Source organism: Arvicanthis niloticus, chromosome 1 (genome assembly GCF_011762505.2).
Source record: "Arvicanthis niloticus isolate mArvNil1 chromosome 1, mArvNil1.pat.X, whole genome shotgun sequence".
NCBI classification, from domain to species: domain Eukaryota; kingdom Metazoa; phylum Chordata; class Mammalia; order Rodentia; family Muridae; genus Arvicanthis; species Arvicanthis niloticus.
This window is the reverse complement of record NC_047658.1, coordinates 15,992,210-16,017,865: the sequence shown is the minus strand read 5'-3', so window position 1 is coordinate 16,017,865 and position 25,656 is coordinate 15,992,210. Positions and strand designations below refer to the sequence as shown.

Below are 25,656 nucleotides of genomic sequence, written 5' to 3'. Positions count from 1 at the left end.
GGAGAACTGCTACTGACACTATGTAGAGGTGACAGTGGCAGGTACGCATGTTCAGTAAAAGGCAGATATAACTGAATAATCATTACACTGCAGAAGCAGCTGGTCTTTCTTGGGGATCTCTAATGCCAAGAGAGACAGGCTGGGCCGTGAGCTGATTGGCTGCTTATGTGTGGATGTAAAGGACAAAACCATTCCATTTCATGCAGCCTTCAGAGTCCATCTCAGGGATCTGGGTGGGGAGCTATGGGAGAATCTAGACACGTCAAGGCATTACCTAAGCTGAGAGACACCAAACCTAACTGATTCAAGCCTGGAAACAGTCTGCTACAGGAAGACTCTCCTGATTTTATTAACAGTCCAAGTCCACGGCTGCCATTTCTGGTCCCCCACTCAAGGGAAGCATAAGGCTAGGCTGGGCAGAATCCCAGTGGCTGAGAGAAAAAGATTCTCCTATCACTGATAAGACAAGCCTTCACCTCGATTTGGGAATATGTAGATGTCTTTTGCCCACTGTGAGTCTCCATAACTTCTTTTATAGATTCCTTTCATTTCTTTTCTCCCTCATGATGTTCAGTGAGTTCCTCTCTCTTCTGAGGACACCTTTTTGCCACGTTATTTCCTCCTGCCAGAAGTGAGGTCCTTATATCACATCAGAGCTTTAGGGATGAGCAGACTATTGACAGCAATGGTCTATGAGCCCTCTTGAGGCCAGGGTTTCTGGCTTTGCTGTTGTGGCTGGGGATCAGCCTGGCACCACTGTATTAGCTACCCAGGGCACAGGTTGAGTCAGAGAGTATTTTCACCTCATCCTCAACCCCTCTGGTCATGGTTTATGGTTACCATGGCAGCACCCAAGGATTTCCCCACACCCTCCCAATAGCTCTCAGCAGAAGCAGCCTCTTCAACACTAAACACTACAGAAACACCATGGCCTTGGCTGTTGTCTAACCATTAATTGAAATACTGAGAGGAGCTAGTTCTCTGCATCCAGATACACCCAGTAGGGGTTGTGGTATGTCTCCTTGGAAAATTGAAGCTCTAAGGATAGTTAGTGGTCTCATCACAATTAGACCCCAAGGTCCCTACAGAAGGAGAATGAGTCTTTCTGTTGCAAACTATATTATTTTTGTGAGGCTGGGATAAGTTCCATGGTGCCTTTCCTCCATTAGAAGTGTTTGGAAGATACTCTGTCTCCTCCAACCTTCAGTGGCAACCAGCAACAAAGTGTTCATGACAATGGATCAGCACTCATGCATAATCAGGTGCCCTCACATGGCAAGAAAGAGACACAGTCTTCTCTGCCTGCTCTGCTTTGCTAATCCAACCCATGATTACTAATAAAACATAAAACATGAATCAAATAAAAAATTTAAACAAACTTTTAGTGCAAATACTTCTATGGCCACACTGAGCACAGATGGATGAGAAAAGGTTTTCTTTCCAGGCTGAGGGGTAGGAAAAGGGCAATGGTTCGAGCAAGCTGCCCTGTTACTTGCTTTTGATAGTGCTGAAGTAGTTCTTTTAGGCATTAACTGCCTATGGGACCATGTGGTAGCTTGGGCCACTCTGGAAGCTGCTGGTCTGAAAAAGCTAGGGTGCGCTCCAAGGCTGGGGCAACCCCTCCATTGCCCCTGCATCCTCCATTTGCCCTTTTTCACTTTGCTCTAAACCCTGTGGCTGACCTCTCTGAACAGCTTCCCCAAATTCCCTTGTCTTTGGCTTTCAAAGGGGTTTGGCTAATAGGAGGCCATATTAGGAACATGCAAGAGGGGCATCAAGTCCTTGCTGGGTCATGGCAAGTCAACTGATTCCCACTATTGAGATTTTTAACACCACAGTTTTGATCTTGGAACCCTGTCCTCTAGCTATTCTCGTTTTTACCAGTCTTTGTTTTGCATCCCATGGACACTAGTACCTCCTTTCCTGCTGGCCCTAGGGACTTTCAATCTTCCTCTGCTGGCTGGTTTAACCCTGCCTCTCTACCTTCATAAATACTGTGTTCCAAAGCCCAACAGTGACTCTGCTTGACTGTGCCATCTGCTCCACCAGCATCCTGATTGAGAAACACTACAAACATGCTTGCTTGTTAACCAAGAGCAATGGGCCACTCTGGCTTAGAACTGTGCACTGGGAAGAGGCCCAGAACATGCTGTAATCCCTTGCCATTAAAGGCTCAGAAATATTCCTGAGCCTGGCACCTCCCTGGGGAATTCATAAGACCCAGCTGGCAGTGAACTCAGGGAAGTCTTGCAGAAAGGTTAATACCTACCCTGCAAACAGTCTAAAGATTTCAACCTTCTCTCCTTTGGATCAAAGCTATTAGTTGTGTTTGTAGAATATAGGTCACATGTCCCATTTCTCTAGGCCCAGAGTAGCTATAACTAAGTGGCTCTCCTAAGACTTTCGCAGAGAGGCTTCGAGGATGGGGACAGTGCTTGGCTTGATGACTTATCTGATCACCTTTCACTTTCAAGGGGAAGCTAGAAAAAAAGCAGGACTTTGTCTGAGATATGCCTTTTCTTGTCCTGTATAGGAGCTGGAGATGCTGTGTGATAAAAATGTTAAGAGCTACCATATTCTATGCAATGGGACAGCACTGTCTGCCGTTCAGGGACCCCAGCTGCCTGTGCTTTCCGAATGACAGTGAACACTACTTTCCTGCACAGGAAAGACAAACAGAAATTCCAACATGGCTGACATCCTGGCCTTCATGGCATTTATGTAGGGCCCTGTGACTGGCAGGCATTCAAGACCCCATCTGCTGTGGCAACTCTGATAACAGTGATGTAAGGGTTCTGATGGCAGGACCCTATATCTTTTAAGATGTATTACATCATCCCACTCCAAGAGTGAATGTTGTTATGAGGTAGAAAACCTTGGAGCTTCTTTACTTACTCATCTAACTTCAGTGGCTAGCACAGAGACTGGAGGTTTGATTAGCCATGCTTGGTTAACAAGCACCCAGACACTAGCTAAAAGAAGAGGAGTTTCAACCAGGAATGAGCTCATGTCCTTGGTCTCATTACAATGTCATGAGTGTGGCCACATTCACTCTTAGGAATCTATGGTACATGGTACTTCTTGGTCATAGCCTCTGATAAACCCCAGTAGTACCACTCAGCTATCTCGTAAGGCCCCTCCACAGCTTGCTCTCCAGTTGTCAGTTTGCTCCTTTTCTCCTCTTTTCCTCTCCATCCTGAACAGCTAAGACCATGGTGATTATGATGAACATGTATGCACAGGATTTCCCACACTGAGCCCTCTCTGTATGTGCTCAACCACGTTGGTCTGTCTCACTGTAGTCCAGAAGCAATGAAGTGTCTGAACTGCAATGTCTGAAACTGTGAGCCGAGTTGTTAAATCATTCTTCCATTTGCCACAGCAATGGAAACGTCAGACTAGCACACTGTTCATTTTACAGATTTGCTAAATCACTTACCTAAAGCCACATACAAATTCTCAAATGGCAAAGATATAACTTTTATCTGAACTTTCAGATTATCTGTTTTGCCACTGCTCTGGGGAACATTCCAGAGGTCTACTTCAATCTGTCACATATACTTATTTCTTACTTTCCAAAAGGAAACGGCAGAAGAGTCCTTTCTCTCATCAGCAGCAATTAAGCCAATAATAACATGTGTCAATAAACATTTTCCTAATATACCCACTGTGTGCTACTTAGAGACAGTTCCTTCAAAGTTTGTGCTCTCTTCCATTGCAGAGAGAGGAAGCTGGAAAGCAGTTGTCAAGATGATTGGTACATTTTCCCCAAACTTTTGCATCTATGTGGGACCACGTGGTGGTCAGTGGATGAAGGCAGATGTGATGTCTGCCACCTCTAGACCTGGTCCTTAGAAACCCACCTTGCCATTCCTGGGTGCCTTTTTTCACAGAAAATCCACTACAGAATGCTTTGAGTGACACCTTCTTCAGTTTCTCCAAATGTTGCAGATAAAGTTATTCTAAATACATAGGAAATATGTGAAATCACTGTGTTTTGTGCATGCCTTATAGCCTTAGGGTTCCATTTTCTCTTAGAACTGGGTCAGAAGGACATTTTCTATATCTCTTCCCTTATATACTGCTATATTTGCTTCCCAGTGACTTTTGGAGACACTTGCTGGAGCTAGTACAGTCCATCAAACAGAGTCTCTGAATGACTATGAATAGAGAGCTACAAGATTCCCACCCTAGGGCAAGATGTGATGCAAACAAGATCATAAATTTGGAACGTGTTGAGCTACTGACATTTTGCCTTTTTGACATGGCACTTAACACTATCTTAAATTAATACAGATGGCATAAAGTCCCACAGTGGGCAAAAGACTTTGGGTTTGTTTGGAGCTGATTCATCTTTCTCATGGAAGGCTGGGATGGAGTGGGGTTGTTTCTTGTAGGTCTGTGGAACTAAGAGGGGGAAAAAAATCCTTCCAAACCACAGAGGATGGAGGCACAGTTACATTTCTTAGGGGAGAGACACACAGTAGACTCCCACAGGGAAGACACAGAGATGACTCCCACAGGGGAAAAACAGAGCAAGCTACTGTCACAGGGTGTATGGGGAAAGGAGGGAGGGAGGGAGGGAGGGAGGGAGGGAGGGAGGGAGGGAGGGAAGAAGGAAATGAGGTAAGGAGAGAGCACAAAGAGAAAGGGAGAGAGAAGAAGGAGGAGGAGGAAGAGGAAGAAGAGGAAGAGGAGGAGGAAGAGGAGGAGGAGGAGAAGAAGAAGCAGAACAAACTCCCGTGGAAGAGATACAGTGCAGTTTCTTAAATAAGGAAAGGAGACACAGCACCAGCTATCATGAGGGAAACACAGAAAGCAATCTCCCAAAGAGGGGAGGAGACAGTGCTGTACTCCCACAGCAGGAAGTAACTGAGGGAGAAAGGAGGCTGAACTGATGCTCAGAATGGACCAGCTACTTCCAGATATTCAAAGGCTTAAGGATCAGCAAGAGGGCAGGATACGTGGTGATGTGAGACCTGTCACCTTGGGTTCAGTGAGGACTGTCCAGGAGCCTGTATTCCTAGCTAGCAACAGTGGATGCACTTTGAGAACAGCCAAGCTGGGTGCAGACAGTATGACCTACCCCATCAGTGTCATGTGACCCCCCTAGCCTTCCAGGTTGTAATCCCAGTAGAGATTTCCTTCATGGGAAATACGCATCATACAATATTAAGGAGGGGGTTTCAGGCAGGGGGTGGATTATTTAAAATCAGACACAAGGAGTGAGCATTGGAGATAGTGTTCCTCTGAGTTGGGCTGAAGATGGGGAGCATTTTGAAAGAAAAGTTATTTGGCACAGAAGTTTCTGTTTTTTCTGGGCATCCTAGAACCCTCATTACTGCTATGTAAACAGCCCCAGGGTCTTGTTAATAGAGCAGCAGCTCACTTTTCTGGTCTTCTATTCTGACAACCCCCAACCTCAGCACTTTGCCTCCCTAGTCTTTAACTTCCAAGAAAATGGGTGTCAGCCTCCATGTACCTTCATAACTGTGGTACAGGGCTCCATTGCCCAACTCTTTTCCCTCTGGAACCAAGGAGAGCTGGAACTCTGGATGTCCACACAAAATTCACAGCTTGTGTAAAGCCACACCTAGAAACCATTTAGCAAAGGCTACACAGCCAAACTTCCTGAACCTTATAAGACAGTTCAAAGCAACCAATCAGCAAAAAACGGACAACAGCCTGCTTTCACTGTTTTCATTCTCTTTCAAAAGGAGTACCCCACCTGGGGAGTATGTGTCCAGACTTGAGGATCTGGAAGTACAGCTCTCAATGCTGTCCGATAGAAGATGGCTCACAACCCAGCCTCAGTGCCAAGCAGGGTAGCCCACGGAGTTATGAATATACTTGGTAGGATGCTCCAACCCGTTTAGAGTCAAGACTGGAGAAAAGCCCAGAGAACAGAAGAAAGGCGCAGCAGAAAAGGTCCTGGAGCACACAATTGCAGCTGCTATAAGACTATCTGGCGCTGCGGATGCACTAGCTGCTCCCCTCCCTCTCCCAGGCACGCAAGGCTCCCCAGGGGCCTGCCCTTACCGGAGCCGTGCCTCTGGCGCAGAAGGACAGCCTGTCCCGATGGCGGCGACCCTGATGAAGAAGCAGCAGCTGCAGCAGTAGTTGTGGTGGCTGTGTGGGTCGCGGAGGCGGCAGCAGCGGCGGCCTCCGGGACTCCTGATCCAGCGGGAGGGCTCCCAGGAAGTGGGTTCTTGTCATCATGGCTGGTTTCAGAAGTGGTGCGAACAGCAGCACCTGCGTTATTGGAGCTGACAGCACTGGAGGCTCCGTGGCGACGCGGGCCGCTGCTCTGAATGTGGGACACTGCCTCTGCAGCTTGCATGTTGGGCGGCGCGAAGCGCGATAGCACACGCAGCAACGCCTGGGCCTTGTGCTCCTGAGTGTCATCATCGCTGTAGTCCGAAACGCGACACTCATAAACACCTTCGTCCTGCAATCGTACGGCGGACAGCCGAAGCCGGTGTGAGATGTCATTGCCCTGGACACGCACGGTCTGCAAGACAGCCCTGTTAGAGGTCTGATCATTGGGCACCACACCTTTGGTGACTGGGCTCTTAGGTCCACTATCATCACTGTACCAACTTGCCATATCATCCCAATATTTCCTAACACCCCAATACATCGCGCTACTGGCACATGGCTCTTAGTTCTGCCTGGACACCTTGTTGCAGAGTGCACTGTGTCGGAGCCCAATTTCCCAGCCACTCAGCTCACATTTACTCTTGCAGGCTGGGGCTATAAGATGCTAATTATCCACATCCTTCCTACACCTCAAAGCCTAAGCTAACTGTTCTGAGGGTTATCCTACACATACCCAAAATCACACTCACGTTTATTTAGAGCCCAGAGCACCTGGGGTGTATCCATCTTGCCTGTAGCATGCGCAACTACGCCTGTCCTGCCTTGTCCTTTAGGACTGACCATTTGTTAATAGCCCTGACAAATCCCTCTTTTCCTCAGGCATGGTGGAAATCTTAAGGAAACTCTCACCAAACACAGGGACAAGCCCTCACCTCTACACAGGGCCCTCGAAGAGGGTTTGGTTGTTTTCAGGCCCTGCTATCTCCATGCGCCAACTTTACAAATCCCCTAACCCCTGACTGCAAAAAACACCCATCCCAGGACACCCATCCCAGGGGCATATAACAATGTGGGGGGGGGGGAGAGGAGGAGGAGGAGTGGAGGGTTGAGTGGAGGGTGCTCCTGGCAAGCCTAGCGCAGCGCGTGTGCGGGGTGGGGCGGAAAGGAGTAGGAAGCTGGAGTGCCACGCAGCCTGAGCTAGAAGCCATGCTCGCTCTAGGTCTTGGAAAAAATAACAGCAGAAAAGGCAAGAGCATATGTGCTCCAGGGCCCAGAGCACATGGTGCAGAGAACGTGGAGTTTTATTGGTGAGTGCCCGGCGGGGTTGTAGGACTTGGGTTTGGACCCTTGGTTTACACAAAAGACAACCTAATCCCTCTACCAGCGACAGATGGCGCCCAGATACGCCAAGGAGCCCACAATACACCCCAGTGGTAGTAGAGCTCCGCGGCAGAGGCTTTTTAAAGGGGAGGGAGCTGCGGGGCGCGAAGCGGCCAGAAGGGGTCTCCCGCGGCCCACGCTGTTCTCCACACTTACGCTGATTTTAGTTGCATCCTTATTTGTTACCTAAAATGAAGAGAGAGAGAGAGAAAGGGAGAAAAGGAGGGGGGAAGCGGGAGGAATGGAGGGGAAAAGTGAAGGGAGAGAGGGAGGAAGGGAGGAAGGGAGGGAGGGAGGGAGGGAGGGAGGGAGGGAGGGAGGGAGGGAGGGAGGGATATATTAATTGACTGATTTTGAAATTAAGCTGTTGGCATTTATGAACACGGTAAACTCTGACCTGTCTTTGACAAGGATGTTTTCTGCAGGTGGGCTGGGAGTTCAACCACCTGGGGTGTGGCATAGTGGAGGGTACCAAATACGTTAGGATTCCTGCAGTGCGCCAAGAGAGAAATAGTTTTCCTGGCTAAAACCATTTGTCTAATGAGAGGCTGTCCTGATACACACCTGTCTGCTCTGGAGAGTGAGGATGCTGGGCAGTCAAGGGGATGCATTGGGAACCTCATCTCCCACTCACTTCCTCTAAATTCTCCTCTTGAAACTGAAAGCTGGATGGAGAGTCCAGCATCACGAAGGCCCTGACAGCCTGGTATGTGGATACGAGCCAGAGGAGGATGAGAACAGGAACTCTGAGTGGAATTCTGGGGACACTGTAGGTGGGTGAGTGTATAATTGCTGGTGTGGGTTATGGGTCAGATTCTAAGGTTTTCCAGCCACTGAGAGTGGACCAGTCCCTCAGACTCTGTGGAAGCTAGAGGTGGGTGATCGGCTGGCTACCATGCTCTAGTACCCTGTTCTCCACCACATAAATGCATTCTGAAGGAGCGGAACTCCTTGGCTCTGGGACCTTAGAGTGGCAAAGGAGAGCCTGTCAGAACCAAGTGATTTTTTTTTTTTCAATCCAGCACTCATCAGAGTATAGTCCCAAAGCTAGCAAGCATGAGCAGGAAAATTGGACCAGGTGTGGGTTTTCAGGGGCTGGGCAAGAAGGGGAAACAGTGGTAAAGACGCTGTAGCATCTGGGGACATCCGTTTACTTTGACAATGCTATTGAGATGCAGAGGATGGGAGGTTCTGAACAACAGGGCAGCGCCCTGTGGAGGTACCCCTCACTTCCCCTGGAAGAAGTCTGGTAAACGCGGGTGCAACGAAGGGCAGCGGATTACCTTGCTCCGGGCGCCCGGCACGCTGAGCGCCAGCTCGTGTAACAGCTCCCGGGGAGGCTCCTTGAGGTACCACCACTGAATCTCCAGCGAGTACGAGGTGGCTCCGCTGGCCCTGAACGCGCAGGGCATTTCGATATCGTCACCCTCCCGCACGGTTACATCTTTGGGGACTTCGGTGAATGTAGCTGGGGGCGGGAGAGAGAGAGGCGTGACCAGCTGATAGGCGGGGGTTGGGAGGGCTTGGGGCAACCCGAGGCTGAAGCTGTCGGTCTCCTGCTATCCGGCCTTGGGCTCGCCCCCACTTTTCTCCCCAGCTACTAAGGGACCCTGGGCGGGAGGCACCAGCAAAGTTCAGGGAGCAGCTGCAAAGCTGGCAGCGGGGACCCGCCACGCCACTTGCTGCAGGCTGCTCCCCTCCAGGTCGCGCAGGGTGCATGGGAGGTAGGGCCGCAGCACTGGAGCCGGGCTGGGACGCGCCAACTCTCGCTTGCTGCAGGCCTCCTCTGTTTAGCGGCCACCGGGAGGAAGGACTCCCTAAGCGGACGCCACAGCTGCGTCGACCCTCATCTGCGCTGGTGCTCCTACCCACTCCCAGCCTGGGTTGCACACCCGGATCGCTGGAGACCGTAAAGCCTGCCGCTTCCTTTCCTCCTCCGCCTTGGCTAACTGGCAGACCTCCGTGGCCTTAGCAAAGGGTCCCCTGAGCCCATCGCGGCCGCGAAGTTCCCGCGCTCACCGTCGGCGACGAAGAGCAGCAGGCTGTGCAGTAGCAGAGGTAGCAGGTATCCGAGGGCGCCGAGCCGGTTCCGCTGTTCCATCTCCCGCAGGGTTGCGGCGGCGGCGGGGGCCCGGCGCGAAGAGGCGGCGGCGGCAGCAGCTTGGGCTCGGCTCCTGCTCGAGCTCCGGCTAGGACGCCTCGGAGCCTGCCATGGCCCCGCACGGCGCCCCCTCCCCTGGCCGCCGGCGGCCGCCAATCAGCCCGGCTTCCTTGCAGGCTGGCCCGGCGCGGCTCCGGCGGGGGGCGCTACGCCGGGAACGCAGGAAACGAGGTCCCTCCAGGAGGCTTCTTCGGTCGGTACCTCCTTCAGTCCGGTGGTCCACAGGAGAATGGGATCCGCAGTTCAGTCTCTGGCCGGCGGGCCGGGCAACGGCCGGACTGCGCCAGGACCCATCCTTGGAGAAGGGAGTGAGCGCCTGAGAGGCACCAGCGTCTGCCTCCTGGTCTCCTTCTGGCTGGGCTCCCGACTGCCACCTCCTCCGACTCCCGCGGAGCTCTCCCGCCGCCGCCCCCGCCGGTTTCTCCGCCGCTCACTCCGCAAGGCGAGTGGGCGCCCAACAGCGGCGCGCAGACCTGGCGTCCGAACGCAGCGCAGCGCGGGGAGAGCGGGTTCGGCGTGGCCGACCCGCAGCCCGAGAGAGGCGGGGAGAGGGGGGAGGGGAAAGGAATGGTGGGGGCGGTCAGTGGCTGGGTGGCGAGAAGCCTCCTCCACGGCATCACCCCCGCCCTCCCCTGCGAGTCCGCCCCGCCCCTACCCCGTCGTGCCCCCACCCCCCCCCCAGCCCCGCCACGGGGTCACTTGGAGCGACCACCGTCTCTCTGGCTGCAGCGCAGCCCCACCCCGCGTCTGCTTTGCTTAGGGGGTCCTCCCACCAAAACTCTTGGCTTCCTCCCAGTGTCCGTCTCTCGAGACAGCTGCTCCACCCCGCTTTCTGTGTGTCCCCCATCCTCTCCGCAGCCCCCAGTGCCTCAACTCCTTACCCAGGTTTGAGCCACGAGCCACACCACTCTTTGGCCCAGACCCGGGTCATAGCGGGTGGGTGAGCTCCAGGGGAAGGCGAGAAGGGCGGGGTGCTGTGTCCGGCCAGCAGCAAAGCCAAGTGACAGTGAAGACTAGGAGTCCGCAGTGTGGGAGCAAGAACTGAGCGTCCAGCGCCCGGCGAGCAGGTGCCTGTGGCGCGGAGCGCACCAGGGAACCAGCAGGCAGTGGCCGTGAGTGACAGCAGAGGCGGTGAGGGTGCGGTGAAATGGGGAGTGCCGGGCACGACTCAGGGCTCCGGAGGTTTCTGGGTGGGGACCGTCTTCCTGCCCAAGGAGAGCTGGTCCCTGTGTCCTTGCAAGCAAGCTCTGCCTGACCAATTCCCACTCTGTACCCTTAGCAAAGGGGTCCCCCCAGGTGGAAGCAAGCAAAGGTGGAATACACAGCCACACGTTCCAGAGCCCATCCCCCACGCTTGCCTCTTCTGTGTCCCTGAACCTTCCCTGGCCTTCACCAAGAATGGGTCACGTCTTTAGCCGTCTAGAGAGTGCGGTACGACTTCCTAAGGGGTGTGTAGGTGGATGAACTAGTTCAGTCCAGGCGCAAGGGCTTGGGAGAGCCCTAGAGCTCTCCTTGGGTCTCTCTCCTTTCCTCAAGGGATTTCCCAGCTAGTGGTCTGGTCTGGTCTCATTACATGGCTTTATCTTAAGTTATGGTAGCACATCCCAGCAAACTTCCCGAGAGCTGGGGAGCTCCTAGTATTTCTGCCAGGGAGCTAATGGCTAGTCAAGAGGGAAGACCAAAAGGGAAATAATTTTCCTGTGGCTACCCTCGTCTAAGACAACAGGGACACAGTTCCAGAGTAGCTGGTAAGCTTTGCCCTTACCAGTGAGTATCATAGGCACTGCATCCTTCTACCCCTCCTCTTATGTGGCCAGTGGGTCATTTTCACCCTCTGGTCACTCACTGATGCTCTGGAGCATCAGGCTTTGTAGACCTTTTGTTCAGGGTCCCCATTGCCTGTCCCTCTACATATCATCACTATTGGCCTGCCTCTCCCTGGACGTTCCACCACTCCTTAGAAACCACCATAGGCCTGTGAATGCAAGACCTTGAAGGCCTCTTGCCATCCTCAGCTTTTGAAGGGAGGGGGCAGACTTGCATCATGCTACACCGGAGGACCATAGCAGGTTTCTAAGGGAGCAGTTGGAGAATTGATTCCAAGCAGGGATATGATGACATGAGCTATCCTACTGTGCATTGGCTTGTTTGAAGAGGCGATGAGCTGCTTCCCCAGTACCAGATCCAATCAAGGACTGATGGCCAGTGACCAGGTTTGCTGGAGGGATCGATGCAGCTGGAGGGATGGCTGTAGCTAGAGGGAGGTACACCATGGTCACTCTGAAGGTCTATGGATTCTTTCCACCCATTCTCTCTGGTGGGAATTTTTTGCCTGTGTCATACGTTGGTGTTACTATAATAGTAGAATAATAGTAATAACGGCTTGCCATTGTGTGCCTGCCACATAGCAGACACTGGCTGCACACTTTCTGTGCATCAGGTTCTCAACATGACAACCGAGAGTTCCTTATCAAACCCAAATAAGATCACTCTCTCCTACTTAGAAGCCTACAGTGGCTCCTGCTCCAGTCAGGACAATACCAGTGGCCTCCCAAGGTCACCTGATTGCCTTCTTCATCTTTACCTTCCCCTCCTTCTGCCTTCTCCTCCATTCTGTCCTTCCTCTGGCTCCTCTCTGGACAAGGTCCTCCCTCCTGCAATGCAGCACACTAGGTCCACCCTAGGGCCTTTGCATCAGCTGTGCAAAGCTATCTGGCTAGCACGTACCTCTTCCTGATACTCATGCTCTGGCTTTTGTCAGGAAGGCACTTGCTTAGCTAGGCCCACCTACCTCTAACTCAAGTTTAATTCTGCAGTCTGGAGCTCCCCTCCCCCAGCACTCTTTGTTCATCTTTATGTTGTTTTCCTTGGAAACAACCACTTTCTGTTATATGACTCAATGTCTACTTGTTGTCTACATCAGTCACTGTGGCATCTCTGGCTTTAGCACAGGACTAGCTTGACCCTGTGGTTTCAGTGCATATTTTGGGTGAGGTAGTTGAGGCTCAGAGAATTTGTGGAACTTCCCTAAGATCACACAACTAGTAGGTGGCCAAGGGAGACTTCAACCTAGGTCTGTCTTATTTTGGGTTCTTTTTTTCTTTTCTCTCTCTCTTTTTTTTTTTTTTCAACGTATACAACCCTCTTCCACGTCAAGGCAACCTGGAGCTCCTGAGAAAGAGCAGAGTTACCTACTCAACTCTGTGTTGATAGAAGCTGCTTGCCTGCCCATGAAGAGCAGGACCTTCCTCACCCTCTTTAACATGCAGGTGTGCTAGGGTCAGTAATGAACACCTTCAGGAGCCAAGGATGGCTCTTGGCCTCCTTTGCTGGAGTTTCGTGGTGATAGGCAGGGGCTCTTGGATTCCTATCTCGTTCTGGCCTGGCTACTACCTCTGAAAAGGGAGCCATATTCTTCCTCACCTGTCTTTGGTGGGCCAAAGTGCTAATGCAGGCACCTGTGTCTTCTCTAAAAGGTTGCTTCTTTTGGGGGTGGGAGGGACACAGCAACTTTGCCCTACCCACTGCAAACATCCTTCCAGCACCTGCAGAGACGCCTTGCTAGCATGCATGCTGTCTGTGTGAGGGAAGTGGTTTCCTGTTATGGCTGATGGATCTGAGGGAGCATTTTAGGGATGTTCAGTTCCCTGCTGTGATTATTCACCAGTGGGTGGAGAACTGCAGATTCCTTCCTGACCCATCCACAGGTCTGAAGTGCCTATGGGGCCACAGTATTCAGGGCCTCCTATAATGTCCTTGGTGACTTTTGAACTGGCTGTGTCCTTGTGCTTGTTCCTGCCAGATCTTCGTACAGTGCCTTGGGTGCCCTTTTCCACCTGCCTCGATTATCTCTGCCATAGCTAAGCTGTGAGCTGGGCACGGAGCCCTTGCCAGTGCCATTCTTAGGACAGTGATCTGTACCAGCCGCTTGTGAAAATATCTCTAACACAGCTTTAGCAAATGTTCCTCCTAGAGTCACTTGCAAAGTTTATTTATTTTAATGTTCCATCCTGGAGTTGAGGCTTCGATATTCTTGTCCTGGCTGACCTTTCCTGTCCTTTTACTGCCACGTGCAGCAACATTGATTTTGGGTAATGTGTTTTGATTTTAAGATGCAGCCCATCCATAAACTTTCCTATCAATAACCCCAGCATACTCTGGGTACCAGACAGATTAAAGCAAAATATCAGATTTATGGGGAATTTTATTTTGGGGCAATGCAGTCATTTATTTGCCATCAGTGTCCAGGGATAAAGGCTTGGAGTCTGGCCTCAAGAAAACCCCACTGCAAGGACTCAGATCATGTCCGTATCCACAGGATTGCTAGAGAGTAAAAGGGTCGGTGGGTATCTAGACATTGCTTCTGAGACAGGAGGAAGGCAAGTGAAAAAGCTTTCATTTTGTGTTCCTTTTGCTCTCTTCTGTCCAGCCTCATGACCAACTTGGAGTGTCAAATTCTAGGGAGAGGATAGCCCCTACATTGCACGGGGACAAGAGAGGTTCTTGTATGCTCATCAGACCTTGGGCTGTCATAGAGGCTGCCTGGCCCTGTCCATGTACCTTCTGCAAATCAGACATAGCTTTCAGTCATCTGGGCTCAGCTGGTTTACAGAAGGGCTTCACACCTGTCAGGCCCCAGGGTCTGGCCTGCTATTGCTCACATCAGAAGCAGTGGCCCTCACTGGGTCTACAGAACTAGGGCTCTCTGCGAGTCTATCAGAGTCACAATTTACTGGGCTTAGCAACTGTCTAGAGAAGGGGTATGAAAAAAAAAAAAAAAAGGAAGCCCTGGGCAGAATCTGCTTCACTACTTTCCAGCATTAGGAACATTTCAGAAAACAAGGCATAGAGGTGCCTTGCACAAGGCCTCTGCACTTGTGTGATGGGTGGTGGTGGTGGTGTAGGCGCGGGCAGAGGCATTGGTCCAATCTTTTAAAAGTCCGAGTCTCATAGCTAAGGCTGGCCTCAAATTTGCCATCCTTCTGCCTCAGCTTCCAGAGTTCTGGGATCACAGGCTTTGCACCCCGATGCCTGCTGAGGATTTTTATGGCTAGAAGAGAGAGGTCAAGAGCTGCATATGCGAGATCCTGTGGCAAGGGTGCGAGTCTGGCAAGAAACAGGTCAGCATGTGATGGAGTGATGCCCCTATCTAAGGACAGTGATGAGAGGAAAGTTGAAAACCCTTAGGCGGTCTTCCTGACAGAACTGAGCCTGCATGCTGAGTGTGAGTGAAATGGGCTGTTGTGGGCCTGGTTAGGGTATGTCATCATCTTGAGTGAGTGGCTGCCCAAGATAGCATGCTGGGTCAAGAGACCTGGTGATGTAAGTGAGACAGAAAGGAGTCCAGAGTAAGAAAATCACAAGTTGAGAGATAGGTCAAGTTTTGGATTTGTGACAAGGAGGTAGCAGGGACCCTGCTGGCTTATAGTGTAGGATGAGGTAGGAGCAGGGGTGTTAGCAATCTATTCACAGTTGGAGGCAGAGGCAAGGTCATGGCTGTAGACAGCTCTTCTCAGTCTGATTTCTCAGGAGCATCCTTGGTTTGCCACCGTTCTCAGCTCCAAACTCCTGTTACTTTTGAGAACAAGTCCTAGCAAGCAGCAGTACCCTACAGCCTACTCAGAGGTGGAAAACCCCACAGTGTAGTTGGGGAGCAAGCAGGCAGCAACTATGAGAGCTGATGACTTAGCTACTGGGGTAGAAACGACAGCACAGTCCACATTGTAAAGCTGCACCTGATGGCTTTTGGTGCTGTCAGGATGTAGAGTGGGGCATTGCAGTCATTGCCTGGTGCATCTCGAACCCAGATGCTGGGGAGAAGCAGAATCAGACCAAGAAGTGACCAGGAGAAGTGAGCACCCACTGATGGATTTTAGCCACACCACCTCTGTGTGTGTGTGTGTGTGTGTGTGTGTGTGTGTGTGTGTGTTATTTAAGCATTTGCCAAAATAAATCTTTAGACCTACAGAGAATTAATTTTTTTATTTTTAATATTCTCAATGCACTTGGGATTTTATTTCCCACTAGATCTATTAGTTTAATTTAGTAGAGGACAGACTGTGTACTTAACCAAAAATTGCTTTGACATTATGGAGAATTAAGAGGCTCGGTCCAGATAGATGGAGCTGATCGATCTGCTTGAGATAAACTCTATTATTTCCCCCACGAGCTTTCTTCACCTTAATGCTGAAGACAGTGATTGGAAAACACAGTACTGTCTGATCATGACCAGGCCAGAGGGTCAAAGCTTTCACTCCCATGCGTTTTCTTCCTTGGGATGACATTGTTGGAACATGTCAGTGGAGACGTTTTGGGAGGATAGAGTCTCTTGTCACACTTTCCAGTCTCCATTCCTGGCAGCTGTGATCTCTATGTGAGTAACAAGCCTTCTGAAAAGTTGACCTCGTATCAGAACCAGAGTGAGTGCAGGGTTCCAGTCATAGAACTGGGGATCCAGGAATGGGCAAGTCCAAGCCTGCGAGCAGAATAGCCAACAAGTCTTTCCCCTGGGGCAATGGCTGAATCTCTCCTCTTGTTAGAAGATACACAAATCTTGCTCAGCTGCTGTGGGGTGGATGAACTGACATCTGGGCAATAGCTTTGTGAATGGCCAGGGTAGGTGCACACTACAAGATTATGGCTTTGTATCTCTAGCATGTGAACCTCAGGAGCATTTCTGGATGTGCCGGTCCCATGACAGGACAGCCCCTGATCTTGGACCCAAACTTGTAGCATCCTTCTAGAACTGTCTGATTCCCCACCTAGAAGTCTCTGACTAGAGCATCTCTATAGGGTCCTGGGCCAGTAAGAGATAGTTAATTATGTCTATCCTAGACAGTTAATTCCAACTCTCCGTTGAAGAGACCATGTCTATACTTGGGTATGTCTTACTGTCTATTTGAGTACCTCTTGTTCTTTTGACCCCCCATACTTAAAGTCTATACAGTAGAGTCTAGGATACTCAGTGACTTACCTCCATGCCCCAGTAGTAGCTTTGAATAGTGTAATAAAGAAGAAGATGCCTCTATCCCATCAATACTGTCCTTGGCTATGTGGCCTCTGCAGTTCCAGTAGAAGGCTTAGATCTGGTCTTACGTAGGAACTCCAAGACTGGTCCTGGAAGCCAACTGTAGTCCTTCATGTGGACTGCCTACTCCAGTCCTGGACAGCCCTTCTGTTCAGAGTCTGTTCAGCTGGCTGGAATCTTTTGCCAGAAAGCCTTCCAGGTTATTTCTTCTCCCTTTATGTTTGTCTATTCTTGTTTGTTCCCATGCCAAGAAGGGTCTTCCTGTATGGTCCAGTTCATCTCTCAAGGGGCTGGTGATTTCTGGGGCTCTGCCTTGAGTACTCTGAAGCCTCATCTGGGCAGGAAAACGTGGTGTTTAGTGGTCTGCTGTTGGCCTGGAATGTGACATGACAGGATTTCCCATATCTGGGGTGGATTCCTGGACCGTCCTGACCAATGCAGAGCTGTCTTTTCACACGTTCCTCAAACCAGTATAGGGGTTGCTGAGCTCCACCTGCCTGTATGGGTCTGTGCCTAGAGCTGGCAGACCTGAGGAAACTTACCGCCCACCTATCTAGTAGGGAACAGCTGTTATTGAAAGATCTGCGGCTGGCTTGAACCTTTTCAGAGTGGGAGCTGTGCCCAGTCCATCCTTATACCTACCCAGACACATTGTTCACCTTGTGGCAGGTGTTCAATGGGTGATGGGTGGCAGGAAGCCAAATCCATTGTGTGTCCCCTGCTGAGTTTCCAGGCTGCTCAAAGGAACATGGGCTTTCACGGTCTCATCTTGGGAGCTGGCCTATCTGTAGTGTGAGACTATAGAATGGGGAGTGGGATTTAGTCTCAGGCTCTGACTTGACATCAGTTTAGCTTCATTCAGGGTCTTGAGAGATCTGGTTATGTCAGTTTACTTCCATGATGGACTAGTCTCAGGCAAAGGCACAGAGTCCAAGAGGGACAGGAGAATTGCATAAGGGCACATTTCCTGGTCTGAGTGACCAAACTCTGGCCATCTTGACTACTGTATTGGTGGTTATACCCAGGCCTTGGAGGAGCTCCGTGGCACTGCTGTGACCTTCACGCCTGAATCACCCCCTCGGACTTTGTCCTGCTGGTAGACTGGCAGCTGCCAATGCTGTGCGGTTTGTGAAATGTCAGTGGTTTAATATCAATTCTGGATGTTTTATTGCCTCCCCCTCCCCCATTTTCCGATGGGATTTGATCCAATCAAGGCTGATCCAGACGATGGTAGTCCATCTGAAGTTGACAAAAGGTCATCGTGCCAGGAGAGAGAAGCTGTTTTGACCCAGTGCTCCTGTATTTGCTCTTCCTCTAGGCTCTTCCCTGCAGCATGGTCAGGTGGACACAGTGCTTGACCATGTGCAGCCATCGTCAGAGCCAAGGTACCTGGAGGTTTAAGATCTGTAGTTTTGAGAAACAAAAGACCGTGGCTTCGGCTGCAGATACTTCAGATCAAACTTATTTTTTTTCCCAACACTGTTTTAAAGTATAATTTTCCTCTTATTGGAAAATAAAAATCAAAACAAGGTACCAAATTAGATTTTCTTTGTGAGGAAAGCCCAGCCCCTAGCCACACTGGCTTGTGCCTTTGTTTTCTCTCTGGCTCAGCATTGGGGCAGCAGGAACAACATACAGATCTTGATCAACTGGGTCAGTGGGCTCAGAGTTTGCTGTTCTTTGCCAGAAAAAGGCTGGTCCATGTAACTGCAGCAGCTTCTCCTGGCCTGCCTAGTGGCAGAGGGTAATGTATATGGCATGACTTTCAGAGTATACCTGGGCTGGCTACAATCACACAGAGGAAAGAAAGGGGGGCCAAAGCATGACAGAAAGGCAAGGAACATTATGGGACACAGGAGTGGTGGTGGGCCCTTAGCCAAAGAATCTGGCTGTTCTCAGTAGCATTATAGGAAGAATTCCAGCTCAATTAACAATTGTGCTTAAGGCCTTTTTCTTTTCCCAAATATAAATCTACAGTCTAGTAGGAATTTCACCAAAAGCCCCTGCTTTCCGAGAAGGAACATGGACTAAACCCTTAGTGGTCCCTGGTCTCGTCAGATTATAATTCTGCCCAAGGCACCTTCAGAGTTACACTATAATTTTACTTATCAAAAGAGAAAGAAAGGGCTGGGTGAGGTTTTTTAACCTTTAAGAAGATATAGCTTTTGAGCCACTAAAGTGGTATATATGGCAATTGCTTAGATAGTTAATTTCCACTTTCCCTCTACACTTGTGTATGTCTTTCTTTCTAAGCACCTCTCTATGTTAACTCTCATGCTTCATGCCTACACTAAAATAGCTTTAATAAAATAGTCGCCTCTGCTTCATAATGATTTGTCCCGAAATTATTTTCTTTGCTAAAGCCACAAATCCTGGTTTGGTCTCAGTAGAGGTCCCCCGAAGATTAGAGGAACCTCTCAGGATGCTGAAGTTAACAGTGTGGAGCTGCATCTCTGTTTGCTCACCTCTGACAGGATGAAGGAGGTCATAGCTGGAATAGAAGTGAGCAGAATGCATGTAGACTCAAACAAGAGGTTCAACAGGGATCACAGATTCTGCCTGGGTATCCCTGAGCAGTGGCTGTGCTTGGGTTTCACTCATCAGCATCACCAGCTCTTCACTCTGCATCCACTTATTTGTCCCCTCTCCTCTCAAAGGCGATCAAAGGATGCTCTAGAAATGGATCACCTGCTTTATACCATTAACTCATCCTCAGAGGACCAGGGTCCTAGAGATTTAGTCTTGGGACATATGTGGTGGGACATGTACAGAGCAGTAAGAAAGTATGTGTAGACATATGAAGACAGATGGCATATCTAGTGATTGTGGGTATAATGCGTTCTTTATATGCATGTATGTGCACAGGCAACATTTGCTAACAAAAAGTGACAGCTCTGTGAACAGAAAACATGGTATATATAAAAGGGGTATGAATACCCAAACAGCATGTGTGTAGGTGTAGTGTGTGCATGTGGGTATTTGCACACACAGGAACAGGAAAGCAGTTCCCAGCTAGGTAGCTGTCTCTTCTAAACCTCTACAGGGGCTCAGAAGAGAGAAGGGAGAAGAGGAAGTTGAAAACTGATCTGAGAAAAACCTCTTTCTCTAGCTTCTTCATAATCCCGTTCTCTTTATTCCTCAATCTCTCCCTCTTTCTTTTGTTTTTGCTCCCCTCTGCCTCCTTGTTTTCCCCCTGATAAAAGTTGTCTCCTGAGACCACAGATGGGGCTTGTTTCCCTCTGGATAGGAACCTTAGGCTCAAGTGGCCTAATGATCTGTTCTGGGGCCTTTCCCTAGCCATAGAAGAGGGCTCAACCTCCCCATGCTGTTTGGAGGCGGTGTCCTCTTCAGATGCCTGGAAGGCTGTCTGAGATATCCCAGAAGCCTATGGCGAACTGTGGATTCTAAGACCAGTGAAGACCAGATGGCTGTGTAAAGGGGTGAGGCTCATTGCAGAAATACTGGGAGTAGAGAGAAATCAGAAGTGTTTGTCTGCAGATAACCCCTGGGGTCTGAGAGAAAAAGCCAGGATAATCTCCCCTTCAAAACACGGAGTTGTGTTACAACCACTGTTTTCTTTGGAAGTGGGAGGAGGCATTTTATTACTTACTTAATTCTGAGACAGTCTTGCTCTGTAGTCCAGGCTGAACTCTCTCTCATGAATCCTAAATGCTGGGATTGCAGGCGTGTGCCACCACACCTGGCAAGCCTGGCCCCCTTCCAAATCTGGTCCACTGCCAACCTATTTTCTGTCTCACTAGGTTGCTTGATACCCATGAGGTCAGCAAGAGGAGTGCATGATCCCTTACTGTCCCTCCCTTGGACCCATTGCCATAAGCTGTGCTTAACCTTTGGCTCTGCCCTTTCTTCTTTACTGTTCAGTCACCATCACCCAATTTCCAGCCTCCCTCTTCTGCTGGATGATGCCCAGGGATCCCACTGACCTGGCAGTGGGTGCTGTACCTCCCATTTGAAAGGAGCTCCAGTGGTCTGTTGGAGTAGTGAGATCTGTGCTAGAGGGTGGAGCTTTGTAGCATCTTCCCTCTGGGATTGGGCTGTGACTACAGATGGTCATCTCTGATTTCTCTGCCTCTGTTGTTGCTAGTGTGTCATTTGCTTCCTAGATCCTTTGTCACTTGGGGCCATGGTGACTTGCTGACCAGGTGCATTAGAAATTCTCTTGCATTTTCGCCTCCTTGTTCCTCATAATAATCATTTAGGGAACATCTACAGTGTGCCTGACAGAGTCGAACCATGACAAACATTTCTTGAATCAATAAAAAAAATGTGCAGATAAATGGGTATTCTTGTGCACCAGTTTCTTTTCTTATGACTGGGACAGAGTAGCTAACAGGGCCAGCTTGAGGGAGGAAGGGTTTATTTAGGGCTTACAGTTTCACTGTAGGAAGGCATGTTGGCTGAAGCTGTACAGCCCACAGTGGCAGTAGCTTTCGGTATGATTTGTTCACATCTTGGTAGGCAAACACGGAAGAGACAGTGCCTTCCAGATCTGCCCTCAGTGACTCACTTCGTCTAGTTGGGCCACAATCCCAAAGGCTGCACGTTCTCCCCAGAGAGTCCAATAGGCTGAGGACCATGTGTTCAAACACTTGCACCCCTTAGAGAACATTTTCTTAAAACCATATTCCTTGCTTGTGAAAGAGGCACAACAACTCCCACCTCACACATGCAACACATGAGTTCCAAAGCTATGAGCTCCAAAGCCATGTAGTGAGGTCTTTGGGGGACACAAGAATGGTGTAGAGCAAAGACTAAGCCTGTCCTGCTGAGCAGCAGAGGCTACCCCAGACCTGCCTCGGTGTGCTTGCTGTCTCTTCTTTCCTTTCTTCCAAATGAAATATTTTCTCTCGGCATCTCCAGTTGACAACTATGTAGACACAGCCATTGGGTTAGTCAGTGCCATCTCTGGTGAGCAACTGGGTAATTATTTCCAAAAATATTGACTTGTAATGTGAAGAAAGCTCTTCTCCAGGCCACCCGTCAGCAGAAAATTGCCTCTGGTATTAACATTTCATCAACCACATAATGTGAATTGATGTAAATGCATAATTAGAAATAATAGCCTGGGAAAATTCACTCTTATTTATAAAATTGGGCTTGTTAAATTAAAATGGGAGCTAAGGACTTCCATTTCCCTGGTAAAACACGGCCTGGGTTCTGCTTGCCTGTCTTTGTAGAGGTCCTGACTCATGTCTTTGGGAGCTTGTGGGCATCTACAACTGGAAATAGGAGAGGGAGGGAAGGAGGAAGGGAGGGAGGGAAGGAGGGAGGGAGGGAGGGAGAGAGAGAGAGAGAGAGAGAGAGAGAGAGAGAGAGAGAGAGAGAGAGAGTGATTTCTGATCAGGCACAGTCATCACCTGTCCTAGAGGTGGCTCTGTAGTCACACAAATGTGCCTCATAGAAACATCTCAATCAAAATGCAACAAATAGCTGTCCTTGAGGAAAGATGGTTAGAGATAAAATCCTTGGCTTTCATTCTCCTGGGGAGTAGGAGACTCATCTGAGTCCCAGAGATGACAAGGCACTATACGGATTTGATAAACCTTGCTTCCACCTTGTTCTTATGGGCCAAGTGGGTCTGATGTCCACGCCCCAGCTTCTGACACAGAAAGGTGACCTGGGACCTATCATGCCTGGCCTGTACAAGCACAGCATTGAAAAGTCTGGCCTGCATTTTCAGGAAAGCAGACCTTGAGACCAGGAGGACAAGGCAAGTGTACAGATAGCTGGAGCCACCTTTGATTTATGGTCCCTGGCCATCCTTTCTGCTTCTACACACTAGTTGGGCTGTGATTTCTCATCAGTTACATTCTGTACAAGTTTCAAGCCTTGATTTTTAAATGCCCAGTAAATAGTAGCTATTGTTATTACCATTGTTGTTGCTATCTGGTACTAGGGATTGAACCTGAGGCCTTATTTTGCTCATATCTATATTGTCTGTCTGTCTGCCTGTCTGCCTGTCTGCCTGTCTGCCTGTCTGTTTTGTTTTAGTTTGAGATAGGAACTCAGTAAAGTGATGCAGGCTGGGCTTTAGTTTGTTGGGTACTTCAGGCAAGGGTTGAACTTATGACCATTCTGCTCATCTGTGCTACCATACTCAGATGAGTTCTGCACACTGGATGATAGAGGAAACCCAGGGCCTTGTGTATGCTAGGCAAGCACTTCCTCACTGATCTACGTCCTAGCCCAAGCTAGAATTGATACTCCGAAGATATTGTAGCTTAAATGGGTCCTACCCTATTCTAGAAGCCCTGGCTCCCCTACACATAGCTTTTACATGGCTTGTGGTCTGCCTCTCTGCAGCCATGAAATCAGCCATCTTAGGAAGCAGGTCCTACAAGTTTTGAGGCTGAGTTTCCAGGGGCCTGATGTTCAAGAGGTTCTTGCTTGATCTAGTTGCAGAGACTAAGGTGAAATCATCTGAGAGAGGGCTGTACTATGAGGTATTCTCTCTCTCTCTCTCTCTCTCTCTCTTTCTCTCTCTCTTTCTGTCTCTCTCTCTCTCTTTCTCTCTCTCTCTCTCTCTCTCTCTCTCTCTCTCTCTCTCTCTCTCTCTCATATACACACACATACCATGCGAAAGAGCTCTACTCAGACAGGTGAATAAGCACATGCCATCTTTATAAAGGCAGATATACAACTGTGATGATGAGGAGACATGAACAAGGAGGCCCTTTTAGTTAGCTTGTGGTCCCAAAACTTTCCTTTTTGTGATAATCCACTTAGCCTTCATAGAGTAGATATGGGGGTCTCCCTGGGTCAGACAGTCAGGAAGAGTGATACCTGCAAGGGCCAGTGGCTGTGCCTACTATGTCCTGCTTCCTTGTGTCAGAAACAGTCTGGCCTTCCTAGGAAATGACCCATCTCTTTTCTTGAAGCTGACCTGTGAGAATAAGAGGAAAATTCTCCACCAGTCATTTTTGCCCTGGAAAAGCCTCACGCCACACTACCAGGGTCACACAGGGGTCAGGGGCAGAGACCTGATTTCAGACTTCCAAGGAGCTGAATCCTTGATGTGTTGGTATCCAGCTGAGGCTTCATGCTTTGCTCAGTCACCAGATCTGCCTGCTGGGCCTCAGCCCCACCTGCCTACCCAGGGCGTTGTCTTTTGAGGTGGGTGACAGGGAGGGATGCTTACAGCCCTGCATGCAGCTTCCCTGGCCTTTCCTGCTTCCTCCCACTCTTCTAGGCCACACAGGTTTCCTTTTCATGTGGGAAGAAAGCTGAGCACTTGTCTCCAGGAACAGCTAGGCCTTGTCTGTTCAGCTGTGACTCTGTGGCCCAGACAATCCCGGCTATGTCCTAAACGCCCAGAGGCTGACGGAAGCGCCTTGGCTGGGACCCAGGAACTGCAGGGGGTGGTAGGCTTTGAAGCTTGGGCTTGCGTGATGCCCATCCTCTAGGGCTTCTGAGTTTCTCTCACAGCCTACCAGAGGGTGTGAGAGTACAGGCAGTCTGTTAGAGAGTCCAGAGTTCCAGGCCTCATTTTTTTTTTTCTGTCTTCCAGGCTCTGAGAGGCCAGAGGCCACATACAAGTAGCTACAATGGGTCAGGTTTGCATAGGCCTGCAGTCCCAGAACTGCAGAGGCTAAGGCAGGAGCATTACTGAGCTACTTAGTGAAACCCTGTATCTCCTCATTAGTCAGCCTTGTTTCTTTCAAAAAAGGTTAAGATTTGTCCTTAACTTGACATCATTCCTAGTACCCTACAAATCCCATTGGTATCAAGACTAGCTGGCAGCCTGAGCTCTGATTGCAGTAGCTTTGTATCTGAGTCTCAGGATGATCAAGTAACTGGCCCAGGGCTGCACAGCTGGCAATCTGCATCTGTAACTTCAAGGCCTGTCCTCAAAGCCAGCAGTCTCCATGGCTTTTCAGGGCACCTTGACTTGTGCTGCCATTTCTTCTGCCTGAGAAATATTTTCTTTATTAAGAAAGCAAAACTTTATTGGGTCCCTATTAGGTTTTTAGTCTTGGTATTCCATTGCTGAAGGGGAAATAGTTTATGAACAAGCAGATTAAAAGGAAACCAATGCTAAATTCTATACGGAACTTTGAGTGTGTTGTGGAGTCTGGGGTAATTTAGCAGCAATACCGGGGAATGCTATCCTGAGAACCTTGCATCTGGATGACAAAATTGAGGTACAGATGTATAGAAAATGGAGAAAAGCATCCCAGACAGAGAAGAGGGTTGGGAGAAGGCCTTATGGCTCAGATAAGTACAGAATTCAGAGAATGGTGATCATTTGGTCTTGGAACTGCAGGAGGGGACAGAGTTGGGAGGTGTGGGGCAATGGTTGTGAAGGGCTGCTGCCACAAATGCACCTCCAATGTAGCTGAGTATAGACATCTGGTTCTACCACAGCCCCCTATTCTTCAGGAACAAAGGCTGGAAGAGGAGCTATGGGGGAGGCAAGTGTGTGAAGGGCTCTCACAGGTAAAAGTTGGCCAGCATATGGCCCAGGGGATGTGGTGTGGGAAGAGTGTTGGAAGGGCTGAACAGTCACAGATATCCAGGATGCAAAGTTACTCAAGAACAATAGAAGGCTTTCAAGACTTCATGACTAAATACTACAGAAACAATCAATAAAGATGTTGATTTCAGTCTATGCTAGCTTGGCCCCATGCTATTGGGCAAAACATCTTGGAGATGGAAAGATGCTGGTTGTGGAAGAGAGCTGGAAGAGAACTGGGAAGTTTAGAAGGTGAGGGAGAAAGGATAGGAGGGAGTCCAGAGAGGAGGAAGGAAAAAGGAGGCAGGGGAAAGACCCCTAAGGACATACACGGTGATTTACTTCCTCCTGCAGGATCCCTTTCCTAGAACTTCTGCCTACAGAAACAATCCTGTGAGTGCTTTTTTGTTTGATTGGTTGGTTTTGTTTTGTTTTGTTTTGTTTTGTTTTGTTTTGTTTTGTCAGCTTGATACAAGTTAGAGTCATTTAGGAAGAGGACATCTGAATTGAAGGATT

The 25,656-nt window shown here is 49.5% G+C and overlaps 1 protein-coding gene and 1 long non-coding RNA gene across 2 annotated transcripts in view; one reads left to right on the top strand and one right to left on the bottom strand.

Annotated features, from left to right (window-relative positions):
* Window positions 1–10,591, bottom strand: part of Vstm2b (V-set and transmembrane domain containing 2B) — a 30,229-nt gene extending 19,638 nt beyond the window's left edge. Inside the window, exons 1-5 of the mRNA XM_034511763.3 lie at window positions 10,522–10,591; window positions 9,499–10,113; window positions 8,763–8,947; window positions 7,636–7,665; window positions 6,040–6,511 (exon numbers count right to left, since the gene is read on the bottom strand). Of these exons, the coding sequence (XP_034367654.1) occupies window positions 6,040–6,511; window positions 7,636–7,665; window positions 8,763–8,947; window positions 9,499–9,580 (769 nt within the window). The 5' untranslated portion in view covers window positions 9,581–10,113; window positions 10,522–10,591. The remainder of the gene's footprint in view (window positions 1–6,039; window positions 6,512–7,635; window positions 7,666–8,762; window positions 8,948–9,498; window positions 10,114–10,521) is intronic.
* LOC143442010 (uncharacterized) overlaps window positions 10,355–25,656 on the top strand; it is a 51,618-nt gene continuing 36,316 nt past the window's right edge. Inside the window, exon 1 of the long non-coding RNA XR_013109870.1 lies at window positions 10,355–10,752. This is a non-coding gene — a long non-coding RNA (uncharacterized LOC143442010). The remainder of the gene's footprint in view (window positions 10,753–25,656) is intronic.